The 23,530-nt window shown below is 36.8% G+C and overlaps 2 protein-coding genes and 2 long non-coding RNA genes across 15 annotated transcripts; 1 reads left to right on the plus strand and 3 right to left on the minus strand.

Moving 5' to 3' along the window:
* LOC109834648 lies at positions 1,004–2,207 on the minus strand. Its single transcript, XR_002245601.1, has 2 exons — positions 2,018–2,207; positions 1,004–1,282 (listed from the first exon to the last, which is right to left on the minus strand). It is a non-coding gene; the product is annotated as an uncharacterized LOC109834648 (long non-coding RNA).
* Positions 6,239–12,736, minus strand: LOC109850050 (pentatricopeptide repeat-containing protein At4g30700-like). 12 transcript variants are annotated; one of them, XM_020419964.1, is made up of 6 exons: positions 11,116–12,736; positions 10,893–11,019; positions 10,566–10,656; positions 10,189–10,309; positions 7,800–8,317; positions 6,239–7,132 (listed from the first exon to the last, which is right to left on the minus strand). In XM_020419964.1, the coding sequence occupies exon 1, from the start codon at positions 12,686–12,688 to the stop codon at positions 11,573–11,575; it is 1,116 nt and encodes a 371-aa protein (XP_020275553.1). In that variant the 5' UTR covers positions 12,689–12,736; the 3' UTR covers positions 6,239–7,132; positions 7,800–8,317; positions 10,189–10,309; positions 10,566–10,656; positions 10,893–11,019; positions 11,116–11,572. The 12 variants fall into 12 exon arrangements, with proteins under 12 accessions (XP_020275553.1, XP_020275602.1, XP_020275611.1 ...); XM_020420013.1 differs by having other exon boundaries at positions 7,800–7,932; positions 8,104–8,317; positions 10,893–12,736; XM_020420022.1 differs by having other exon boundaries at positions 7,800–7,937; positions 8,104–8,317; positions 10,893–12,736.
* On the plus strand, positions 7,140–11,249 carry LOC109830603 (WAT1-related protein At5g07050-like). The gene is made up of 6 exons (XM_020397914.1): positions 7,140–7,957; positions 8,083–8,145; positions 8,734–9,067; positions 10,154–10,318; positions 10,844–10,963; positions 11,058–11,249. Exons 1-6 carry the CDS (start codon positions 7,779–7,781, stop codon positions 11,247–11,249), a joined length of 1,053 nt encoding a protein of 350 aa, XP_020253503.1. The 5' UTR covers positions 7,140–7,778.
* Positions 14,902–17,729, minus strand: LOC109850113. The gene is made up of 3 exons (XR_002249340.1): positions 17,574–17,729; positions 17,427–17,487; positions 14,902–15,269 (listed from the first exon to the last, which is right to left on the minus strand). It is a non-coding gene; the product is annotated as an uncharacterized LOC109850113 (long non-coding RNA).

Here is a 23,530-nt window from a genome sequence, read left to right on the forward strand (position 1 = left end):
TAAAATATGATATAATATTATAATAAAAATGTTATATCATAATTACTAATTAATATTATATAATAATATATTACATAATATTATTAATATATGTTATTAAAATATTATATATATGTTATTAAAATATTAATATATGTTATTATATAATATTATTAATATATGTTATTAAAATTTTAATATATGTTATTAAAATATTATATAATATTATAATAAATACGTTATACTATAATTACTATTATATAATATTATTAATATGTGTTATTAAATTATGTTATTAAAATATTAATATATGTTATATTTTATATATCATATCATATATTTATAATATAATTAGCAAGTATTAGTTAAGTAATAGAAAAATATTTTAAAATTATCCCAAATGCCTTCAAAGTGGAACAATATTGTTCCAATATGGGTGATGGGGGTAATTTTGGGGTAATTATGAGGAATGGGTAGAGAGGATCTTTATATAGTTGGTGTAATTTAGGGAAAAATAGAGTATTTGTCCCCCAATTACCCCAACAAACCAATAACACAACAAAGTTGACTCCAGTTCCAATTATCCCAATGAATAACACCAAAAAGTGATGTTCCAAAAATTATCTCATTATCCCCCAAATTACACCAATGAATAACCCCCCCTTAGCAAAATCTGGCTACAGGCTTGTCCAAAAAGCCCATGTTCTTATTGATCCATGCTTGAAAAAAGTTGGGTTTCAAAATTAGTGAACTTTTTATATGACAACGCGGAAATAGGCCATGATGAGCTGGGTGAGCGGCGTGACCCTATTACTGCTCTTAGTTATCATAACACAATCAAATTTTATTTTCAAAAATTACATGAAAAGTATGTATCTAGACATAGTGGAAGTTCTCAAGCTATGACTCTTAGTGTGGCATCAGGGCCGGCCCCGAGCTTTGGGTTGCCCTAGCCCAATTCAATTTTGGTTGCCCCTTATATTAAAAATTTGGTATGAACAATAACGATAAAAATGAATACATATAATACAATTTAACGTTCTATATTGGGCTCAAACTGATAATACTAATGCAAAATCAATATTCATATAAGAAGAGATTACATTTGTGCTACAATTCCCATCAAAGAAAAATACTTCTCCTTGAATTTTTTGAAGCGAATTCTTCAATTAAGTCATCATACTCAAGTAGTGATTTTGCCATTTCATCTTGACGTTGCTTGACTCTTCTATTATGAGCTCCAGAGTTTTGTTTTCTAATCCTTACTCGGTTTTTGTCATCTCCCGTCATAGTGTACTGTAGTCTGTAAATATAATTATATAACATATTACATATATGAAATCACAATCAACTAAACTTAGAAATATCAACGAATGATAAATATATCATTGTTCATAACCCCCTTCACTCATATGAAAACAGTATGAAAGACAAAAAAGGTGGGGAGAGAGAATAGAGACTTGCATAAGTCTTCAACTGCAAATTAAATTATCAAGCTTTGATGGTAAAATACAAAAGGGAAGAAGGAAAGTTATAAGCAAAGTGTCCATAGCCGTTGGTTGTTTGACTGTTAGGATGAATATATTAGCACAAAACAGTGGAATGAGAAACATGTGATTTTTAATTTACTATTCTAGCTTATTTTGGGCGAACCAGACAAAGAACAGAAAATCTATAGAAAACCCTATAAACGCCTATTCCACATGCAGCATAACTACATTTGTAGCCAATCATCTCGTGTTCCTTCATAGAATTTGTCAATTTCTTTAAGAAAAGCATCAACCATAAAATTGACAGGTTTATAATTGAAAATTTTCAAGGGTTACTTGCGGACAGACCCCTTATTTTCCCAATTGCCCGATTAGCAATATCATTATTATTAAAGCAAACCCTAATTTCATTCCAAAACATCATAATCCCTTATTTAATTCTTCAACAACTAAGATTCAATCTCAAAAATCTTAATTTCATTACAAAACATCAAAACCCTAAATTTCTCTCCAAAAAACCCTAAAATTATTTAGTTAAAAAATTTTACCTGATGGGGTGAAGCCTGAAGGACGGGTCACGGGTCTGACGGCGGGAGCAGAGTAAGGTCGTCGGAGGATCGCCGGCTCGGGAAGGAGGAGAGGAGCCGCCGGCTCGGGAAGGAGGACTGGAGGAGATCTGCGGTTTTCTCTTTCTTTTTTTTTTTTGAGCGGAACAGAGGCGGAAATTGGGAATGAGTGCTGATGGAAATAAAGGGTTGAGTTCTTTTACAAATACAACCCCTAACCATTTTTGCATAAAGGCCCTCTTACAAAGTCTATTTCAAAAATCAAAGATAATTACAGTTTGAGGGGTGAAGGAGCAGTCGGAATGGGTTGCCCCCCAGCCCTGGGTTGCCCCAGCCCCGAGGCTTGGTGGGCTTACCCCAGGGTCGGCCCTGTGTGGCATCAAGCTCTTTCCAAAGTTCGGGACCATATTCATTTGAAATTGATAGGCATATGCTAATGAACCAACTAATCGGTGGTATTAGTAGTGGTGGTACTAATCGTGTAAGGAAAGGATATGAAATTGAACAATATTTTGTTGCATGTTTGCGTAAGGGTCAAATGGACAGATATACAATATTTTATAATCGTAGAAAGTATATGGAACAATTTTATATCCTATATTTTCTATCATGGCTTGTGATTTTCTAACAGTGCATGTTCTATCGTAGTTTTGGAATGCGCCTTCAGCACATCGGGATGGTTGATTGATGGCCACAAGACATCGCTAGATCTGGCTATCATAGAGGCAATAATCTACTTACAAGATTCGTGGGCATCTGATCATTATATTTTATTACACTTTCGCATTCTTATTATCTATTTTATTTAAAAAATCTGCTACAAAGTACCTTTATCTTAATTTGTAGGAAATAAAGGATTAAGGAATAAGAGTCCAAAAAAATTCATATATCTCTCATTTTCTAATCCTTACTGAAGCTCAAGATCAAGACAAAAGAAGCTCATGGAAGCCCACAGAAAAGAGCCAAAGAACTTCCAGCCAAAAGAAGGGGAATTGAAGAAGTATTGATAGGAATATCGATACAAATGGCAATGATGTAGCTGATGGGTGTAAATATTCAGGAGGTTGGTGCATAAAATTAATATGAATTTGGCATGCATGGCATCGTCAGGCATCATCAGCCGCATCTTTGACCATGATTGGCCAATAGAAACTCATTCTTCTGAGTCTATCACAGAGTTTGGGATCGGGTTGGTGTGCGCCGCATATTCCATCATGATCCTCTTTAATGGCCTCCTCCGCTTCTCTATTGGATAAGCAACGGAGTAAGACCATCGTATGAACGGCGATACAACATTTGTGTTGTAGCGTTATAGTAAAATCTCGGTGCCCTTCACTGAACTGAATCTCTTTCTCTTACATCTTCAGGTAAAATACCGTGTAGGACGTAATCGATAATAGGAAAACGCCAATCTCGAGCTTCGAGTTCGACTCTTATTGAGCATGCCTCTTTGACAATCGTATCGTAAATCGGCACAATAAGGTGGTGAGTTCTCACTGTGACTAATTATTCTGTTTCGGGAGGCTGAGCCAAAGACATGGCTAACGCCGCCAATGCATCTGCATATGCATTTTGGAGACGTGGAATGTACTCGATGAAAAATCCTTCAAATGAGTCTGTCATTTCTACGGCCACCTGGTAATATGTAATCAGATATAGGCTTCTGACTTCATATTCTCCTCAAATCTGATTGACTATCAGCTGAGAATCACTGAAAGCTTCAAGGTTTTCAACCCCCAGTTCTTTGGCAAAATTAAGTCCAATTATTAATGCGTTGTATTCAGCTACATTATTAGAGCATAGTTCGGTCAACGAATACGTTTTGGACATTATGTGTTTTCTCGGGGAAACTAAAACAACCCCCACTCCTGAGGAAATTTTAGAACATCCGGGAGAGTTTGCCACATTGGTTGCCCGGGAAGCACCATCGAAGTATAATTGCCACACTCGTTGATGTGATGTGGTGTTAATTTCATGATTTTATTCGGCAAGTCATCATACAATTTTGCCGTATCTTTTGTAGGACTAACCGCTAAAAGATCATAAATAGTTTGTCCCTTAACTGACTTTTGCTGTTTAAAATACAAATCATATTGGGATAAAAGTAGGGCCCACCTAGCCAAACGCCAATTCATGGAGGTCGGTTGGGTCATGAATACCCGGATTGGGTTCACGTTGGAGATAACACAAATTGCTTGCCCAATTAGATAATGTCGTATTTTCTAAATCGCGAATACTAGGGCGAGACATTCTTTCTCAATCATCGGATATCGAGATTTAGCACCTACCCAACCGTCGAGCAGGGATGAAAATCGGCCTTAGTGATCCGACGGTGTCGAGTGGAAGGGCTTAGATAATATACTGCTTGCTCGTGACAGTTATCGTCGTCTTGTGCAAGCAATGCACTTAACGAATGGCTCGTCGCTTTGACATAAATAAAAAATGGTTTACCCGACTTCGGTGCAACGAGAATGGGCAGATTCTCTAGGTATGTTTTGATATCCTCGAATGCTCTTTGATAGGCTTCATCCCAAACAAATGATACGACTTTCTTTGTGAGTTTGGAGAATGGTTGACATTTTCCTGAAAGGTTTGATATGAATCGACGAATATAAGCTACTGTCCTTGCAATCCTCTGAGCTCTTTAAGATTTCTCGGTGGTTGCAATTGGTGTATCGCTTTCACTTTGTCGGGATCAATTTGGATGCCTTTTATGGTGACGACGAATCCAAGGAATTTACCGCTGGACATTCCGAGAAAAGATTTTGTAGGATTCATTTTCAGTTGATGACTCCTCATAAGATCAAACATCATTTTTAGGTCATTAATATGATCGTTCTTGTCGCGACTCTTAACAACCAAGTCATCGACGTAGCACTCGACGGTCTTCCGGAGGTGTTCTTGAAAAATCTTTGTCATCGCCCGTTGATAAGTAGCGTCAGCATTCTTCAAACCAAAAGATATAACAATATAACAAAAGACACCAAGAGGTGTTCTGAATGCGGTATATTTTTCATCATCTGGGTGCATCTTAATCTGATTATACCCCGAAAATCCATCCATAAACGACATTATCTTGAATCCGCACGTGTTGTCGATGATGACGTCTGTAATCGGTAGAGGAAAGTCGTCTTTAGGACAACCAGTGTTCAAATCTCTGAAGTCGATGCAAATTCTAATTTTCCATTCTTTTTGAGGCCTGGAACGATATTTGCTAACCATTCGGGATGTTGTTCTTCTTTAATAAAGCCTGAATCAATCAATTTCTTGATTTCTACTTCTATCACCTCTATAATTTGCGGATGAAATTGTCTCTGTTGTTGTTTGACAAGTTTGACATCTGGTTTAATGTTAAGGCTATGCATTGCCACATTTAGATCCAATTCTGGCATATCTTCGTAATTCCAAGTGAAAACGTCGATATACTCTCTAATGAGGGCGATTAATTTTTCTTTCTCATCTGATGGAAGACTATCGCTAATAAATATAGGCTTCGGATTGATTTCATTACCCATATTGACTTAGACCACTTTGTCTTCAGTAAGAGGTTCTCTCTGTTCGAATCGATCACCATAATGAATATTCATGTAATGTATCCAGGGGTCTTCCCAAGTGGGTAATTGATCATCTTTTTCTGTTGTAGAAGAATCGATCGTGGCCATGTTCGACATTAAGCCTTTGAACATTTCTCCAATTCTAATGTCAGAATCCCAATTTGAGGAATCAGCCGAATACCCATTTTTATTTGTTAGCTGGTTGATGATTTGCCAGCAATGTTCGTCATCAGATGACGAGACATAGCCCAAACCTCTTCTGTGACTGTAATAATTATCAGGTTTTTCTTTTGGTACATAGGCAGGACGGGGTGGTACCCGGATACCTTGATCAAAACGAAGACCTTAACCGAGCGTGAGGTCATATCCTTGCTTCTTCATGTAATCACTTGCTTGTGAACTATATCTGAAGAAATGTCGTCCGGGCCTTTCATCATCAGTATTGGTTTCCAAGAAGAGATCGAAGGGTGGGGATGACTCTCCTTTACCAAAGATTATTTCTTTTCCACCCCCTGCTTTTGCAGGTAGGACTAGGGTTGTTCCGGAGGAATCCTAAATGCACTTCTTCATTGTACAAGATGACCGAAGCGGCATGTGTATATCGGGATTGTCATACAGTTTCTGTATTACATCATGGAGACAATGCGAGTACTCTAAATCATCATTTATTATTTCATCGGCAAGCTGTCAGTTACAATTTTCATCCGACGATTCATCATCGTCAAGATCGATTACAGTTTTTGCATCGGCATTCTCACCATTGCTCACACCATTGCTCATCGTCTTCTCATTCCTACTGCAGATTATTTTCTTTGGAGCTTCTGCACAACCTTGGAGGTTATTTTTGCACCACTTGAATAATTATTGCTATCTTTTTTGTTGCAACTTGCAAGAGCTAGGAAACTCTAACTCAATGTTGAGTTCTTACAGGAATCAAATATTTGATCCTTGAATTTTTTGTTCAGCATGGCTGCGGCTCTACTGGTGATCGGCGGTATGTATCTCTTCCTCTGGGTGAAATCGAAAGACAGTGCAAAAGATGAACAAAAACATTCACCAGAGATTCTGATCAGAGAGCCATTGATGGTGAGCAGGACAGCGTAGATAATGATCGTTAGCCTGCGAAAACTTGGCTCGTTGTTGCACTGAATGCCCAGAAATAAAATCACCCGTAAATCTATAGTTTCTGTAACTGGACTTGGTCTTGATGTTCCAGAATTGTGAAATTCATGCATGGCTCAAGCTCCGTTGTCCTTTTTGCCTTTGAAGCCGGAATAAACATTTTGGCCGATAGAGGAAAGAGTTTGCAGGGAATTAGATACACGTAGTTAAGTTTTGAGCAGATACCAATAAGAGCGAAAATGAGGTCCATGAAATCAGGAAGAAGAATTCCATGAAGGCTGTTCTCATTGGGAAGTAGCAGTTAGTTGTCTGTATCAAACTTGAGTACCATTATGTTTGGCATGAGTTCCTACTCCCTAATCTGGAAGCTTGTTGGCTTTCTCTTCCACTGGTCATAACAGTTTTGAACCTTGATAAGTCCCTGCAAAAAATAGAATATTGGGCAGCTGTTATTTTACATTAACTTTTTTTTGCAGGAAATAAAATGCAGTCGTAACTGGGACTTGACGTATGATCGTAGACGAGCAAAACAGTGTATTTCCCTAGGATTGCAGGCAGGATAGTTAATAACTCGGATTGAGGTTGAGATTGTTGAGCATTCATGTGTGAGTATAGTCCTACCTCGAATATGATCATAGAGAGTTATGAATATAAAAGAGAACTTGGGGTCAATACCTAACAGTTTAACATATGACTTAAAACACAGAATGACTGGATAAATTTTCAGACAGGACACAGTCAGGAGCAGCAGGTGGGATCCATGGCAGTCCCAAACTGATGTTACCCTTTAGAGATTCCTCCTTTATAGATTCTGGTGTATAAACTGGCACAAAATTAGGCAGGTTTTCGGAATCAAACAAGCCTAACTTGACCCAATCCAACCCAAAGCAACAAAGTTCAAGTGCAATATGAGAAGGCTAAAGAAACTCCCTATACCAAACTCCGCTGCCAAACCCTTGTGATCGTCATTCCATACATAAACCCAACACTTGCATTCATTTCCTTAAAGAAGAGCTGATTAGCCATAAAAAACAAAATAACTAAAAATTCGACAAATGAGATCAGCAATGGAGACCATCAAGCCGTACTTCTTGATGACTTCAAATCAGCTCATCCTCGCTGCCTACATATCACTGGTATCCGTTGTCGTTGATCCCAGAAAAGGCATCAGTTCCACTATACTTGTCCTTTACGAGCACTTCATCTCTGTACTACTCCTTGCTTCCCTTGCATTCCACTTTGAACGGTAAGCTTAAAAAATGGAAAAAAAAGAAAAAATAGAAAAAGAAAAGGGTACCTCCATATTTCACCTCTGTTTTATCCTACTTCAAATTTCAAAGCTCTTACATCCTTCATTTCTTTTCTTACCAGGGGGAAAAGGCCAGAACTTACATGTAGTGTAGTCTTTTGGGCCTTCTTGATCGGGTTCTTACAGTTGAGTACGTTCTTCTTTATATATAACATGTAAAAGGGCTGGTGCATGTTCGGTTAGGTTCCGATTTTCAATCTTTGTATCCGAATTTAAAGTGGCATCAGGTTCAAAACTTGTCTCCAATAGATTCATCAAGAATCTGTTTGAAGTCGGCTCTGGACTCAACTGGGCTACCTGTACCCATCAATTCTCAAGTTAGGATATATAATATATAAATTCACAAGGCTTTTTTTGTATATATATACCACCATAAATCATGTGTATCTGTAAAACTGCACGCCAAAGCTCGGTATTGGAAAAACTAGACCCCAAGTAATCAGCTTTGGAAAAATCTTCTCCCAAATCAACAAATCATTGATTCGATAATTCCACATGTTTGATATGACTAAATTTATGATTCTATGGTTCCCAACTTGATAAATTCCACAATTACGACAAGTTTCATTACTAAAAGGAGACAGATGAAATGATTTTAGTTTCTTGCTTTATCACTTCTTAAATCTCCAAGAATATATTTGATTACATTTAAATGTATAACTTCTGCAATATCTTTCACCAACATAACAGTATGATTCTCAAACTATATCAAGGGTACCGGTAGGGCAGTTGTTGATGACGTCTAGCCACAGATACATTACACCAAATTTCCAGAGTGTGGCTCTTCTCATAATTCCAGTGGTGGTCTTCCTCATTGCAGTTATTTCTCGACAAGAGAAATTTCAGTTTTGCAAGTTTTATCACCAAGCAAAGTTATGGGGGGTCCTTATGTCAGGTGCTGGAGCTTTTATGATGGTGTTGTTATCAAACCCAGAGCATCCAATATTGGACAGGATAATTGGTCATCCAACAACAGAAGTTCGATATGTTGGCTATGTCATGGTTGGAACTGCAGTACTTAGCTTGGCAACTAGCAATGTTTTGATGGTTAGTATTGACTATTGAGTAATTTACGTGGTACTCATAACATATAATGATATTTTTGTAAGAATATCATGACATTTTAAATATTTCTAGGCCCCAATTTCCATTCTATGTCAGTTTTTCTCCTCTCTATATTTTGTTAGTTTTTCTTCTTTCTTTTTTTTCGTTAGTTTTCATGACTTGAACCTAGGACTTATCGCTCTCTCCGTAGAATATCTGTTCAAATTCATGTTTATTACTTAGTATTGTATGTTGAAAAAAATTAATATTATAACTGTGACATCCCACTGATAGCGACATGTGCAAAAAAAAATTAGTCCCACATCGGTGGGAGAATGAAAAATTAAAGGGTTTATATAGTGAAAGCTAAAGACTCAAGTGTAACATCGGCTAGTCGATTTTGACAGTGGTTTGAGCCAAATAGTGCGTTACACTTAGTGGGTCCCACGACTTGCACGCGCCAAAGGGCCCGCGGGCCGGGACGTGACAAATGGTATCAGAGCAGTTGCTAGCCGTAAGTGTGGAGCTAAGTGCTATGCGGGGCTAAGTGTTACACCGTGTGATGCGGTGGGAGCCACCTCTAGAGTCCACATCGCCTGACGCTGATACTGGGATGTACTAATTGTCATGCCGCGACGAGAACGTCACCTTTATAAGGTGGGGTAAAATGTAACATCCCACTGATAGCGACATGTGCAAAAAAATTTAGTCCCACATCGGTGGGAGAATGAGAAATTAAAGTGTTTATATAGTGAAAGCTAAAGACTCAAGTGTATCATCGGCTAGTTAATTTTGATAGTGGTTTGAGCCAAACGGTGCGTTACACTCGCTGGGTCTCATGGCTTGCACGCGCCAACGGGCCCGGGGGCCCGGGGCGTGACAATAGCTGTTATACAATGATTTAAAACAACTGTCATAACATGTACAAAAGAGAGTTATCCACTATGCATTTTTTTATAAGAAAATGAAACTTGTCAAGTGAAACTTGAGACGAAATTAAACAAGCTGTTCCGAATCTAGTCTAATCTAGAATCCACAAATAGTTTTCCCATGGCTTTAACTATGAAGAAATATGTTTTTGTCATGCAGGAAAATGTAGCTGTGAAGTATCCAGCATATCTTACCTTGACCACTATGGCAAATATCTCTGGCACCCTTCAAACTGCAGCTATAGCGGTTTTAACAGAAAGAAGACCTTCCTCTTGGAGGATAAGGTGGTCTGGGAACCTCCAGCTCCTTGCCATTCTATATGGGGTAAATATAGCATGATTAACACTTTTAATTGTCTCTCACTGTTTCAGATATTCAAACACAAACACCCAAGTAGATACATTGACTTTCCATCCTTATCACTGAAAAAGATGAGGTTTTGTCAAGTTATTTGTTTGTCAATCATCGTAAGCATCATGGTCACAAACCCCGTTTTCAATTCAACTCTTCTAAAAGGTAGATACCACATCTCCATTAAGATTTTACAAGAGCAAAGAGTATAGGAGATTACCTGTAACAAGTATTTCATGTCTTCTGAAAGCTCCACAAGGAGTTGGCTCAAGATCAATCACCCAAGCAAAAAGAATTGGTGTTCGTAAAAGCTGGGGGAAAAATCATAATGCAGAAGGACTAGTCAGCAAGAAGTTCAAGTGACTGTCCATCAAAACAATCCAAGAGAAGTCTTTTTAAAAAAAAATCCAAAAAGAGAAACCGTTAACCTAAAGGGAACAAATTCTAGCACATAGTACTTGCATGCGCAATTAGTGATACTTGTTAACTACTTTTCAGGGAATGATGGTCAGTGGGTTGGCATTCTACATGCAAGTTTGGTGCTTACACAAAAAAGGCGCCGTCTTTGCGACCGGATTTTGCCCCTTGCTCATCATCTTCTCATTCATTCTCGAGACTGTCATCTTGGGAAAACTAGCACAACTAGAAAGGTGAGCCTTAAGCCTCCACTTTTTCTGCAACATAACGTCAATCAGGCGTGTGATGAAATCAGTACTTTCAATTTCATCATGATTCATGTCAATTTATATGCAGCATTCTTGGAGCCATACTTGTCATTGGAGGCCTTTATCTCTTTCTATGGGCAAAATCAAAAGATATTTCACTCAGAAGGATTGCCATGGGAGGCCATATACATTCAATTGGAGACTCAAGCTCAGAGCAGTTACTACCAAGCAAAGCTTAGCTCAAACACTATGGCCAGCTTGGAGTACAATTAGCAATTTCACCATCCGGATACTTTGCTGGCCAAAGGAAAGCTTGAACACTTCATAACTTCACCCTTTTCCTTGTTAAACAAATACCACACCACCAAACCTTGCATCTACGCTGTGCAGGAAATTTGCTTGAGAAATCTGACAGTATAGAAGAAGATCTAAGATTCTAAAGGGCACAAGCGTCCCTTCAAGTATAAAGATAAATTTTTTTATCGAGTTTTAGTTCAACCCAATAATCGTGACAGTATGAATATAACTTGGCAATGAGCACAACATGAATTATCTTCACGGATCAAACCATTTCTCTATCAATCGCATTGACGATTATTCCAGTAGAAAGTACATGAGGGCCCCCATCCCCTATTCCTTCAGTATGCCATGTTAAACACACTAGAGTCCTGTAAATTTCATCAACTTGAGGGTGCAATGTATCTGCAGCGACAAATACATAGAACCTTCCTTGTACTCCTATGCAACTCCAACCTGGTTTCTTCTTAACATTCCTTATGTTCACATCCTTTCTAATTGTTTCAGCCTTTTCCCATTTGCCTTCACCAACATTAATGTTACTCAGTACAACATGATAACCCATATTACCTGGTTCCAATTTGAAGAGCTGCTGAGCTGCATAACTGCCAAGCATATCATCTGAATGAACCCAACATGAAGAAAGCAAAGCCCCCCAAATCCGAGCATCGGGCTTACACTTCATGTTGTTAATCACTTCCAGAGCTTCGTATAGCTTCCCACAACGGCCGAGAAGGTCCACAATGCAAGTATAATGGTTTAACTCAGGTTGAATCCCAAAATTTGTAGACATGGAATCAAACAGATCACAGCCTTCAGTAATGAGTCCTGAGTGGCTACAAGCTGATAACAAACTAAGAAAAGTTATGCTATTTGGTTCAACTCCTTCCTCTTGCATTTGATGGAACAGTTCCAAAGCCTTGGACCCAAGTCCATGGATCGCATATCCCTCAACCATGGAACTCCATGCTATGATATCTTTGTGCAACATTTTATCAAAACACCTGCGTGCCAAAACAATGCTTCCACATTTTGCATACATGTTAAGGATGGAAGTCTCCAATGTGTCCATATTGAAGCTACTGCAAAAATATTTCCTAATTAGATATCCATGAACACCTTTTCCAAATCGCAAATATCCAAGTTCCGTGCATGCAAAAATTATGCCCCTTAGGGAATCGGCACACGGGTCATAACCAAAATCTTGCATTTTCCAAAACAAGGTGATTGCGTCAGCGAATTGTCCATTTTGGATAAATCCCCGCATCAGAACACCCCATACATGTTTATTCTTCGCTCTCACTTCGTCAAATATCGAAACAGACAATACCAGATCCGCACACTTTGCATAGAAATCGACAAGACTAGCTTCGAGCACCATGTCAATTTGACCACTTTTTAATGCCAGACCATGTAACTTTTGGCCTTGGAGAAGTCTCATGGCTAGGATCTAACTCCCTCCTCAATCTCTCAAAACAATCTATCACTTTCCATGGGTCTCCTCTTGATGCATATGCTGACATTAGAATATTCCACGAAACAATACTCCTCTTCGAAATACTGCCGAATAATTTCTCCACATCTTCAACATAACCCATTTTATCAAATGCTGTCAACAATGAATTCCGAACAAGTTCGTAGTCTTCATACCCTCTCTTGATCACAAAGCTGTACATCCGCCTTCCCCAACCTCCGTCCTCTGCAACGCCACAAGCTCTCAGAATCACCGCAAGCGACACCGAGCTCGGCTCAACACTAGCCCATCTCATCTCGTTGAACAACCGAAACGATTCAATAGCATCCCCAATCTGGACATAACCCGAGATGACAGAGGTCCAAGAAACAACATCTCTATCAGGCATTTCATCGAACAGACGACGGGCACAGCTCAAACAACCAAACTTGACGTACATATCTATCAAACCATTGCAGAAATAGGCATTACCTCCAAAACCCATTTGGATTCCAAGACCATGGACGGCATTGCCGAGATCAATGCGGCCGCCGAGGGCCGAAATCGCACGGGTTATTAGAGGAAGAGTGAAATGGTCAGGCCGAGGGTGGTAAGGGGAGCCCCTCATCGAGGAGAAGAGGGAGAGGGCAGTGTTGAGACGGCCAGAATCAATGTGGGATTTTATGGTGGAGTTCCAAAGGGAAGTGTCTGAATTGTGATGGGTTTGTGAAGAAGAGGAGTGGGAGAGGTGATGGGTTGTTATGTGATGTCGGGGGAGTGGAAGAGGAAAGGTGGGAGAAATAAGAAGAGAGGAGAGGGGGAGGTTAGAGAGAGGACAAGATTTGAGGAGGCCATGGGTTCTTAAGAGATGAATAATGGCGATGAGGGGAGAGAAGGAAGAAACAGAGGAGCGCGATCTGCAGATCCGAACCGTACCCCTCCGGGCGGCAGTTAAACTTCAATCGGTGTTTGGATTTCAATGTGGTTAAGGGAAGTTAAGGAAACCAGGGGAGGGGAGGGGAGGGGAGGGAAGGGAAGAGATTTCCCTTCCCCTTGGTTATACCCCAATTTGGTTTGGGGTAACAAATTAACCAAGGGGAACTAGAGTGAATAATTTCACCTCCTAAATGTTCCCAAACAAGATGAATGGTTCCTCTAACTTCTCTTCACCCTTATTTCCCTCAATCCAAACAAGCCTTAAGAAATATGTAGATTTTTATTTCCACATTTCACGTCGTATCAAGAGTGGCCGAAAATGTAGAAGGCTAAACATCAGAAAACACCACTTAGCTTAGGATGATTAATGGGTAAAGAAAAATTCCCTAAGTACTCAAAATATGGAACAGAAGGGCACAGGTGAGATACCTCCTCCCATTGCATAATAAGATCAGCTTATTATACAATAGGAGGGAGACATCTCACATATTCCCCATGTTGGTCTCAAATTTTGGGTCTATATAGCAAAGCTCATGGGTAAAACTCCCCATAAGTTTGAAAATATTAGAAAACCCCGTTTATGTTTAGGAGTTATCATAAAACTCCCTTTAACTTCGACACTTTGTCTCAAAGTTAAAGGGGTTTCCTCATAGAAGCTTAAAATTAAGGTTTTACATTTGGGTTATTCATCTCCATCAAATCTTATTTGGTTATTTATCCATCTAATCCTCCATGATTTGAGAGTGATCTCTCAAATCATTGACACTGCTATTAGATCCCCAAATCAATTAAAATGTTTGAAGTGAGCCCCTCCATTACAAAGTCCATCCAATGTGTTAACAACGTTTAATCCATCCAACGTGCTTAAAAAGTTTGAGATAGTGTTTGACTATGGACTATAGAATCATAGATGCATATTTACCAAACTAACCTCACTTAAAAACTTCCACCTTCCAAACGTCAGACTTCCTTCTCTCTTACTTACATGCTTCATTTTCTGAGAATGCGAAAAATTCTTTCCTCCCCCTCACTCCTAATATCAACACTAATACTCCTCAATTCAAATTCATAGTCCAACAAGCTAATCTGAATTTGATGGAATACTCTTCAATTCATAGGGGCCTAACAGCAAATTCAATACTTTCCTACATTATGAAACAGTTGAGGAACTGATATGGAATAACCCAAAAGAAATCAAATCTTTCAAATGGATGAAGACAATTCCCTTATTACAATAAGAAAGATAGTTTACCTGCCTTTTGTTCAAAAACACACAAGAGCAACTGAAGTAAATATATTTACTTCAATTCACAGAGAAAATATTCAAGCTAAAGGTACATGTAAAGTCTTTTCGTGTTTCTTAGTTTATCTCACTCCTTCATATGGCTTACAATTTGTAGCGTTAAACCACTTCAGCGATTATCGAACATAGGACAAAAATGCAGAACTGACATAATACAAGCAATCAATTTGAACATCATTCAACTGCCGTTTAATGAGAAAGAAAACTTTTTAGCATGGCGAGAAAAAACAGTAGACTGGTTCATTTGATTCGACACCTTCAACAACACTCCTGAAAATTTTGAACACAATGTTGGTTAGACAAGAGTTATAAACCCTTTCGCTGAATATAGTACAAAATTTAATATGGAAAATAAAACGCAAGATAAAATGAAATAGACCCAAAGTGTTAAACAAGACTACTCTGAGCTCAGGAACAGAGAGGTCACTGACATTTTTTCAGAATGCTTATATATTTTGGCTACAGGAAGAGAAAACCGAAAAAAAATTCTATATTGGTTAATCTGCTGGCATGGATTAGAATATGAATTCAGGCCCACCTGCCTTTTGATTTAGGTAAAGATACTTAAAATTTTGAAATGAGCCAACCAAAGAATTTGTTGGATTCTACCAAGATCAACCCACAGGTATCCCTTGTATGATCAGACTGCCTAAATCCATGTTTGTCTCAATTCTTGATATGTCGTAATGCAAACTGATTCATACATGAGTGCCAGCAGAAAAAACCACTGAAATTTCAAATGGACAAGCAAATGGGTCTTCTTGGATCTGACACATTCCACCCTCCTAGATTGCAAGAGAACTAAATAATTAACTATACCCTAGGCTGCTAATTGATTCTAGCATATCCACCAAAACAACGAAAAACAGAACATAACATCATTGTAAACAGGTGGTAGTCAAACTAAGCCAAGCACATTCTTTGCCCTTATTCTCGCTTATCAAGCATTTAGTACTGATTATTTGACCCTTTATATTGTTATCTATCAAATCAAAAGTATCACTATTTGATGTATCCATTATTAACTTCCCTCTAAGATGTCAAATTGGTTATATATGTTATATCCAAATCCAGTTACAAAAGAAGAAGAAACATGCATCGTTCTGGTGCTCTATTACAAGCTTACCATTCAGGACTCCATTCTTTTGTGTACATTTCTGAAATGAAATGCATTAGCAATCATGATCATTATTTAACTCCATCTCCACTTATGTTACAAGAGGGATAAGGCAAAATCTCAGACTAAATTTTCATTAACACCCCCCCCCCCCCCCCCCGCATAACTAACCAAATAGTGTCGGTGACTCGGTGATAACATAGGAACCATGCAAATCATGCCTTACTGAGGCTACAAACACACCAACCACCATAAGGGTCAACTATCATGCTTTTCATTTCCTTATGATTTAATTGACTATCTTAAAGATGACACATTGATCTCTTTGGGATAGATTAATCTATGCCTACTTCCTTTTCATCCCCCTTCTACTTTCCTTAGTTTATTACGTACATTTTGAATTCGAAAGTACTGATGATTTGGAATATGGGTCATGAGCTAGTATGGCCATTGGACTGTAGGCAAGAGAAATAAGTTGGTTATGATTTATACGAGCATCTTTAACATCTAAAGAGCCCACAACAATATGAGCCAGTAAAGCAAGTAGTACAATTTGGCTGTGTATTTTGCGACAAAAATTAGGTTAATCTACCATTATAATTTTCTTAACCATCCCGCATTTATCTTTCAAGTCACACAATTCCCTGAACAACTGATGCATATTAGAGTTTAGTGGGTTTGTTTACCATTAGAGAGTAGGTAGAGAGTAAGTATTTAGCACTGAAAGAAATGCTTATTTTAGTTATATCACCCAAAACCGCGCTAGAAAAATGTTATTATGAATACTATGGTAGCATGAAGAGCCATGCTTTACTAGAAATTAGTCATGGCCTAGAAAAAGGAACAATCTGCGTGCGTGCGTGCACAAAGATAACTTGTATTGAAGTTATGCATAAGAAGCCTTCAGGTCAATGATTTTAGATGTACTCTTCTGAAAACTAAAGAACCCCTTCCAAAGAATAATTCCTAATTAACTTAAGCATGTCAGCACAACCAAAAATAACTTCAAGTCTAAGAAATGCTAAAACTAAGAAGTGAGACAAAAATGTAATATTTGGCAATTAATTTACTAGTTTGCAATATTACATTTGTTTAAAAAAAATATTTAGAAAAACTGTAAATCTCCTTTAGGAGACGTGGGAATAAAAACTGATAGTTCTCTAAGTTATAAACTTGCAAGATCGACACTAAACCCATTAATTTAGGAACTTCCTCTCACAACTTAAATAAACCCTAATTGCTAAATAAATCGTGATTACTTTCTACTAATCCGCTAATGAATTGAATAAAAGAAAACAGAGAGATCTTACCTTAATGGGTTTTTCTACGAGGGTCTGGCTTTTGAGAAGCTAATTTGTACATCCAATAAATCTAATCAAAAGATCCAAAAATATCAAATATATCAATTAGCAGAGAAAAGATAAATCAAGGGGTGGGGGAGAAAGGGTTTTGTGTACCAAAGCTGAGAGATGAGCAGCCATGAGAACCATCACGAGAAGAGGAACAGACTCTAGAAACCAGGGTCGGCTAGTTTCCGCCATTAGAGATGCTGCTGAGCTCTGAAAGCTGAAACTTGGCCAGCAAGGTCAAAATCAGTGCGTGCATATTTTGTTTTTGGGTCATTTAGATATTAGCCCCTCAAATCTTATTAACTTCATATTAGTCCCTTCTCAATAATTGCTCAATGGTCCCTTCCTTATGGATCTTGCAATTCGTTCTTTCCGTGACCAAAATATCCCTTAGTTATAATTTCCCTTTTAAAACTTGTCTTGTTTCAAAAAGGGTTATTTGTGCTTTGATATTCTAAAGTTCACACCTTTTTAACTTTAAAATCTCAACAAATTTTAACTTTGATACCTCACAGTTTTTTCTGACATTTTATTTAAGACAAAGTTTATACCTTTTAACTATGATATTCTAAAATTTTATTTACACACTTTGATACCCTAAATATTAGGGTGTAAAAGTTATAAATGTGTAAAATCTGAGGTATCAAATTTAAAAAGTGTGGAATATTTGGGCACACAAGCTAAAAGTTTGGGTACCTCAGAAAGAAATCTGAGGTATCAAAAATGTCAAAAATTTTGGGGTATAAAAATGAAAAAAATATAAAATTTAGGGTATCAAAGTTTTAAAGGTATACAATGTAGAGTGTCAAATTGCAAAGAGCCCTTAAAATAGCACTAGCTCAGAGTATTTCGGTGACTTAATGGACCAAATTGTAACAACCATAGGATTTAAGGGACCAATGACGTATTAATACGGAAGTAGAAAACTAGAGGGACTGCTTGTTAGTTTGGGGGCGTGTGGGGGGTGGGGGGTTCTTCAAGTAGATACTTAGACCTTGCAGTCATTAATGGCGCGTTCGGTTACGAGTTTCGGAGGGGGTTTTGAGCTCGAAAGCCTGCTACAGTGTCCCATCTGTGACAACTTTCGAGCAAAATCGTCTTTTTTAGAGGCGATTTTGCCCGAAAGCTACCACAGATGGGACACTGTGGCAGACTTTCGGGCTCTAAATCGCCCATCCAAACGCGTCCTAAAATTACGATTTGGTTACCCTCATTTTCTCTTTGCGCACGTGACGCAACGTGTGTCATCGTCCGATTCACAATTGGCTATAGGATGTCATACCTCGCACCATCAAGAACAAAAGCGGCGGCGATATAGTTGTTACCTATTCTTGTTGGTGTATCTTATTTTCTAACAACGGCGGCGAGATTTAGGGAAAAATTGCTGTAAAATTAGTATCTGTTGACAACTAACTAGTTAATTTTATTCAAAAATAGATTTTAAAGTAGCGATGGCTTCGTTTGGAGACCATAGTTTTTTCCTTCTTGTGTTTTTGTAAAAAAACATTATGGTATTGTGTTTTTCACTTAAAGTGTTTTCAAAACACCATGTTGAGTGTTTTTGTTCAACATTAGTTTGACATATTACAACATTAGTATTAAACATATTATTAATATATTATATATTAATTATAATAAAAATATTATAATATTTAGTTTACATTATAATGTTATTATAATTATTAATATAATATAATATATATATATTGTATAATATTTTAAATTAATATTATTTTTATATTATTATATAAGATATTTTAATTATGATATATTTATATTATTTAATAAATATTACTAATATATTATAATATATATTAATTATAATATAATATAATAAGTATGTTGATAATAACTATATATTAATTATATTTAACATATTATGCTAGATATTATATTAATACATTCTCAAACTCAAAACCAAAATATCAAACTTAAAACATCTAAAATATGTTTTGAAATAAGTGTTATATTTTCGATTTAAGGATGATTTAGTTCAAAAAACACTATGAGTTTTAAATGCATAATGTTTTATTTTTGATAAGAACATAGTGGAAATAAGTAAAACAACATTTTGTTCAAACGGAGCCGTAATGTTTCTTTCTGATTTTTTTACTTCGACTAGCATTTTGGTAATTTTCTTCAACTTATAAGGGCGGTTTCCAAAGCTTACTTGTTATGATCCCAAAAGAAACAGTCTTCTTTGGTGCTCGAAACTTCGTTTTTCTAAATTTATTTGCTTGAACCCCTCATCTAGTAATCAAAAAAATACAGCCAACTAGCTTGCAGATGAGGGTTAAGTATTGATTTGTTGATGGCTATGCATAATAGTTTATAAAAATAGATTATAAAGTTAATTTGCAGTTCATAAGATTTGGGTCTGAAGTAATAGTGGAGATGATACAAAAGCTTTTTCTTTCCTTTTCCCCATCAATCTTTATTTTAATTCTTCCAAATTGTTGAGAAATAAGTGCCGATCTCCTTCGTGGCCATAGCGGAGGATTTGTCCCCGTAATCACTTGAGACGGGGATAAAGTTTTAGGAGTTGAGCGCCCAAATCGATGGGCCCGAAAAAGAAAGGAAGATCTTATAGAATATTACCATATTAACCTTTAGATAGGAAATAAGATATACCAATCAAATTCAGATTAATTAGAGAAGATCCTATTTCCTCAATTTTTTCCGTCTATTCTATTTTTTAAGAAAATTACATTTTTACGGAATAAGATGATGCCGAAATTTGAACATAAAAGCGATATTCAAAATAGTAATGTTCAAGACAATAGTAATTTTGACGATAACAGTGGCAATCCTAATGCTTTGTTAGGGAGTTTACTATAAGAGAAAGGACGGAAAGTTAAATAATTGAAAAAGAAATGTAGGTAATGAAAGTCACAAGATAAAATGTTGTCTTAAGAGTTTAGTAAGAGAAATGGAAATAAATTTATTTTACATTATTTATGAGTTATAATAAAGAAGAAGTTAAGTAAATATGTATAAAGTTACATAAATATCCTTACAAATTGGATGAAAGTATATCTTAACTATTGATTTTACTATCATAAGGGTAAAATTATCTTATCACGTTGTTAAATTTTACATTAGGGGCTGTTTGGTTGATTTCCTAAAAACTAAGAAAAGGAAATCGGTACAAGGAAATCAATAAAATAATATTTTTATCCATTTCCATCCCTAAAACTCACCACAACATCTAATAAAATATTATTTTTATCCTCCAACTCATCTCATTTCATCTCCTTTCTTACCTTTAAAAATAAACCAAACACAAAAAATGTGTCACATCATCCAACTCATCACATCTCATTTTATCTCATTTTTAAAAATCACACACATCATCCAATAATATTGTGTCAACTCATCTCATCTCATTAAACATTCCTTTCCATCCATTTCCTAAAAAAAACAAGAAATCAATTTCCATAAGTACGTGTCACATCATCCAATAATATACCTCCAACTCATCTCATCTATTTTCTTATTTTTAAAAACGAACCAAACACAAACAACCTCAAAACATCATCCAATAATATACCTCCAATTCATTTCCTTATCTTTTTAACCAACCAAACAACCTCAAAACAAGTTTTTTTAAAAAATCACTCACATCATCCAATAATAAGGTGACAACTCATCTCATCTCATCTCCTATTCTATAATTTCCTTTTTTTTTAAGCCAACCAAACAACTTCAAAACCATTATAATAGGAAATAGGTTTCCTATTTTTTGATTTCCAGGTTTTTTTTTCCAAACGAACAGCCCCTTAGTTTCCATCCCAACCTCTAGCCCCTCAAAAAAATCCCAAATAAGATAAAATTAAAATTTTATTTAACTTCTATCAATTAACTTCCATCCAAACAAGATGTAAGCGAATTCATCTTATTCTTTAAAATTGGAAAAATTGGCATAAATGAGTACTGAAGTAATTTGACAAGTAAACGAGTATTGAAGTAATTTGACTCTCTTTAATTACCATCAAATTAAAGAGAATCTAGATCCCAATCAACCACTCGTATCTGGTTTCAAATAAGATTAAAATGATTATTTACGTGCATAAATCAGAGTTTCCAGAGAGGTAAGAAAGATAAATCGTAAGAATTAATTGGGTAAATCTACATTCAAGCGATTGCTTTACAAAAAAGAAAGGCTAAAAAAATGAATTGGCAGACGAACAAACACAAAGGAGTTGGTCCTAGGGGTTTATTTATTATTAATTAGTAAAATTTTTTTTGGGAACAAGAGTTCCGTAGATTAGTATTTTCTACTAATAAGCTTGAAAATAATTAATGTATACTAAAAAATGTACACACACAAAAATTGAAGATTAATCATTTTCTGACAAAAAATGGGGGCAAGGGAGAAAGAAGAGTTGCTCAGGTAACCGCTCAGGAAAATTTTCCATCCATCACAGATTTCAGCTTTTACTCATAAAAGAATCTCATCATCGCAACAATCTCGACCCCTCCAAAAAATTGCATTTAAAATTTGCATTGAAAAAAAGAACAAGTAACAAAATAAAAACACAAATGGATAAATATTCGACACCCAAATGATCAAAATTTATAGAGAAAACCCGTAGAAAAAGAGCCAACCATAGCCGCCTTTTTCAACGCACACCAGAGGTGAAACCCTATACCTCGCAACGGTATATATAACCAGCGGTTCACAGGAATGACCTCAAACCACGTATTATTTACAAGCATGCCCTTCAACAGCTGTTTTTGGAATAAATTGGTTACCTCGAGAAAAAGGTGAAATAAATTGGAAATTAAAGGGTGAACAAAGAGAAAAAGTTGAAATAAAAAAGGGGAAATTTCCCTATATTTTTTCATTATATCCTATTAACGAGAAGTGACTATTGTTTCGGGGTGAGGCCTCGTCTGGGGAAGAAAGAGAAGAGCAATATTGGCTTTTTTACAAAATACAATATGTTTTTAGTATAATGCTAACGTGGAGGGAACTTGAAACATTAAACGTCACTTTTTGGGGCTATTCAACATGGGGCAAAATAAAAGGAGACCCGTCACACGAAGTTCCAACTTTTGAGTCATGTACACAATTTTCTCAAATAAGAAATGAAATGAAAAATTAAAAAATTGTGAGTTCTGTTTTGACCGAAATAAATATGTGGCTTGTTGTTAATTAATTATTCTGATAGGTGGTCACTGGTCATGCTAGAAAAATTATCTTAGAAATGTTTGTATTAGACATGGATCATCTCCAATTGTTACAAGGTAATTAGGGAGCATCCAATTACATTAACTTTTACCCTCCATTCAAATTTTAAGAGGTACAACCGCGCCACGTGTGCTATCACTTTCATAATAATTGCTATTAAAACTGGTTTTTAAAATGATAGTAGTGGCAAGATGGTATTGGTAATTTTGTGTGCCATGATAGAATAAAAGGTAAAGATTACAGTAATTTGATTCTCTTCAATTATCAACAAATTGTGTAAATGATTTGAATGCAAAAAGATTTCTAATTCGCACAAGTCTTGATTGTAAACACGGAAGTTGTGAGTGGATTGTGGGGGCCACGAGCTGGCAAACCTATCAAGACACGCGATTTGATGTAATCCCTTTCCGCTCATGAATTGGTTCAGCTCTGCGTGGCCCACCCGAAATTGAGTTGCATGCTATAAATAGGAATTGTATTTTCTCCTTAGGTTTTGTGGAAGGCTGCGGGCGAAATTGTGCAGAAAGAAAAAATCGGCGGCTGTGCTTCGTGCAAAGGAGAGAAGTGAGGGGTGCAGGGACTCTTTTGACGGCTGCAGGCTTGCAAGAGCAGGGAGAAAACTTGGCAGCGCGAGGAGAGTTTTGTGAAGAGAGAAAAAGAATTTGGGGGCTGGGGGGCTGACCTTTTCTTGTGAAGAAAAGCAAGGAGCCTATTTGAGGGTTTAGATTGTGAGAGTTGTAAACTTATTGTATTCTTTTTCTCTTTAATAGTAGATCCCCCTCCTTGCCCCGTGGACGTAGGCAGTTTGCCGAACCACGTAAAATTAGTTGTTTGAGTTTGTGGCCATTGTAATAGTTTGTAGGATCACTCG

This window comes from Asparagus officinalis, chromosome 1 (assembly GCF_001876935.1).
Source record: "Asparagus officinalis chromosome 1, Aspof.V1, whole genome shotgun sequence".
In the NCBI taxonomy this organism is placed as follows: domain Eukaryota; kingdom Viridiplantae; phylum Streptophyta; class Magnoliopsida; order Asparagales; family Asparagaceae; genus Asparagus; species Asparagus officinalis.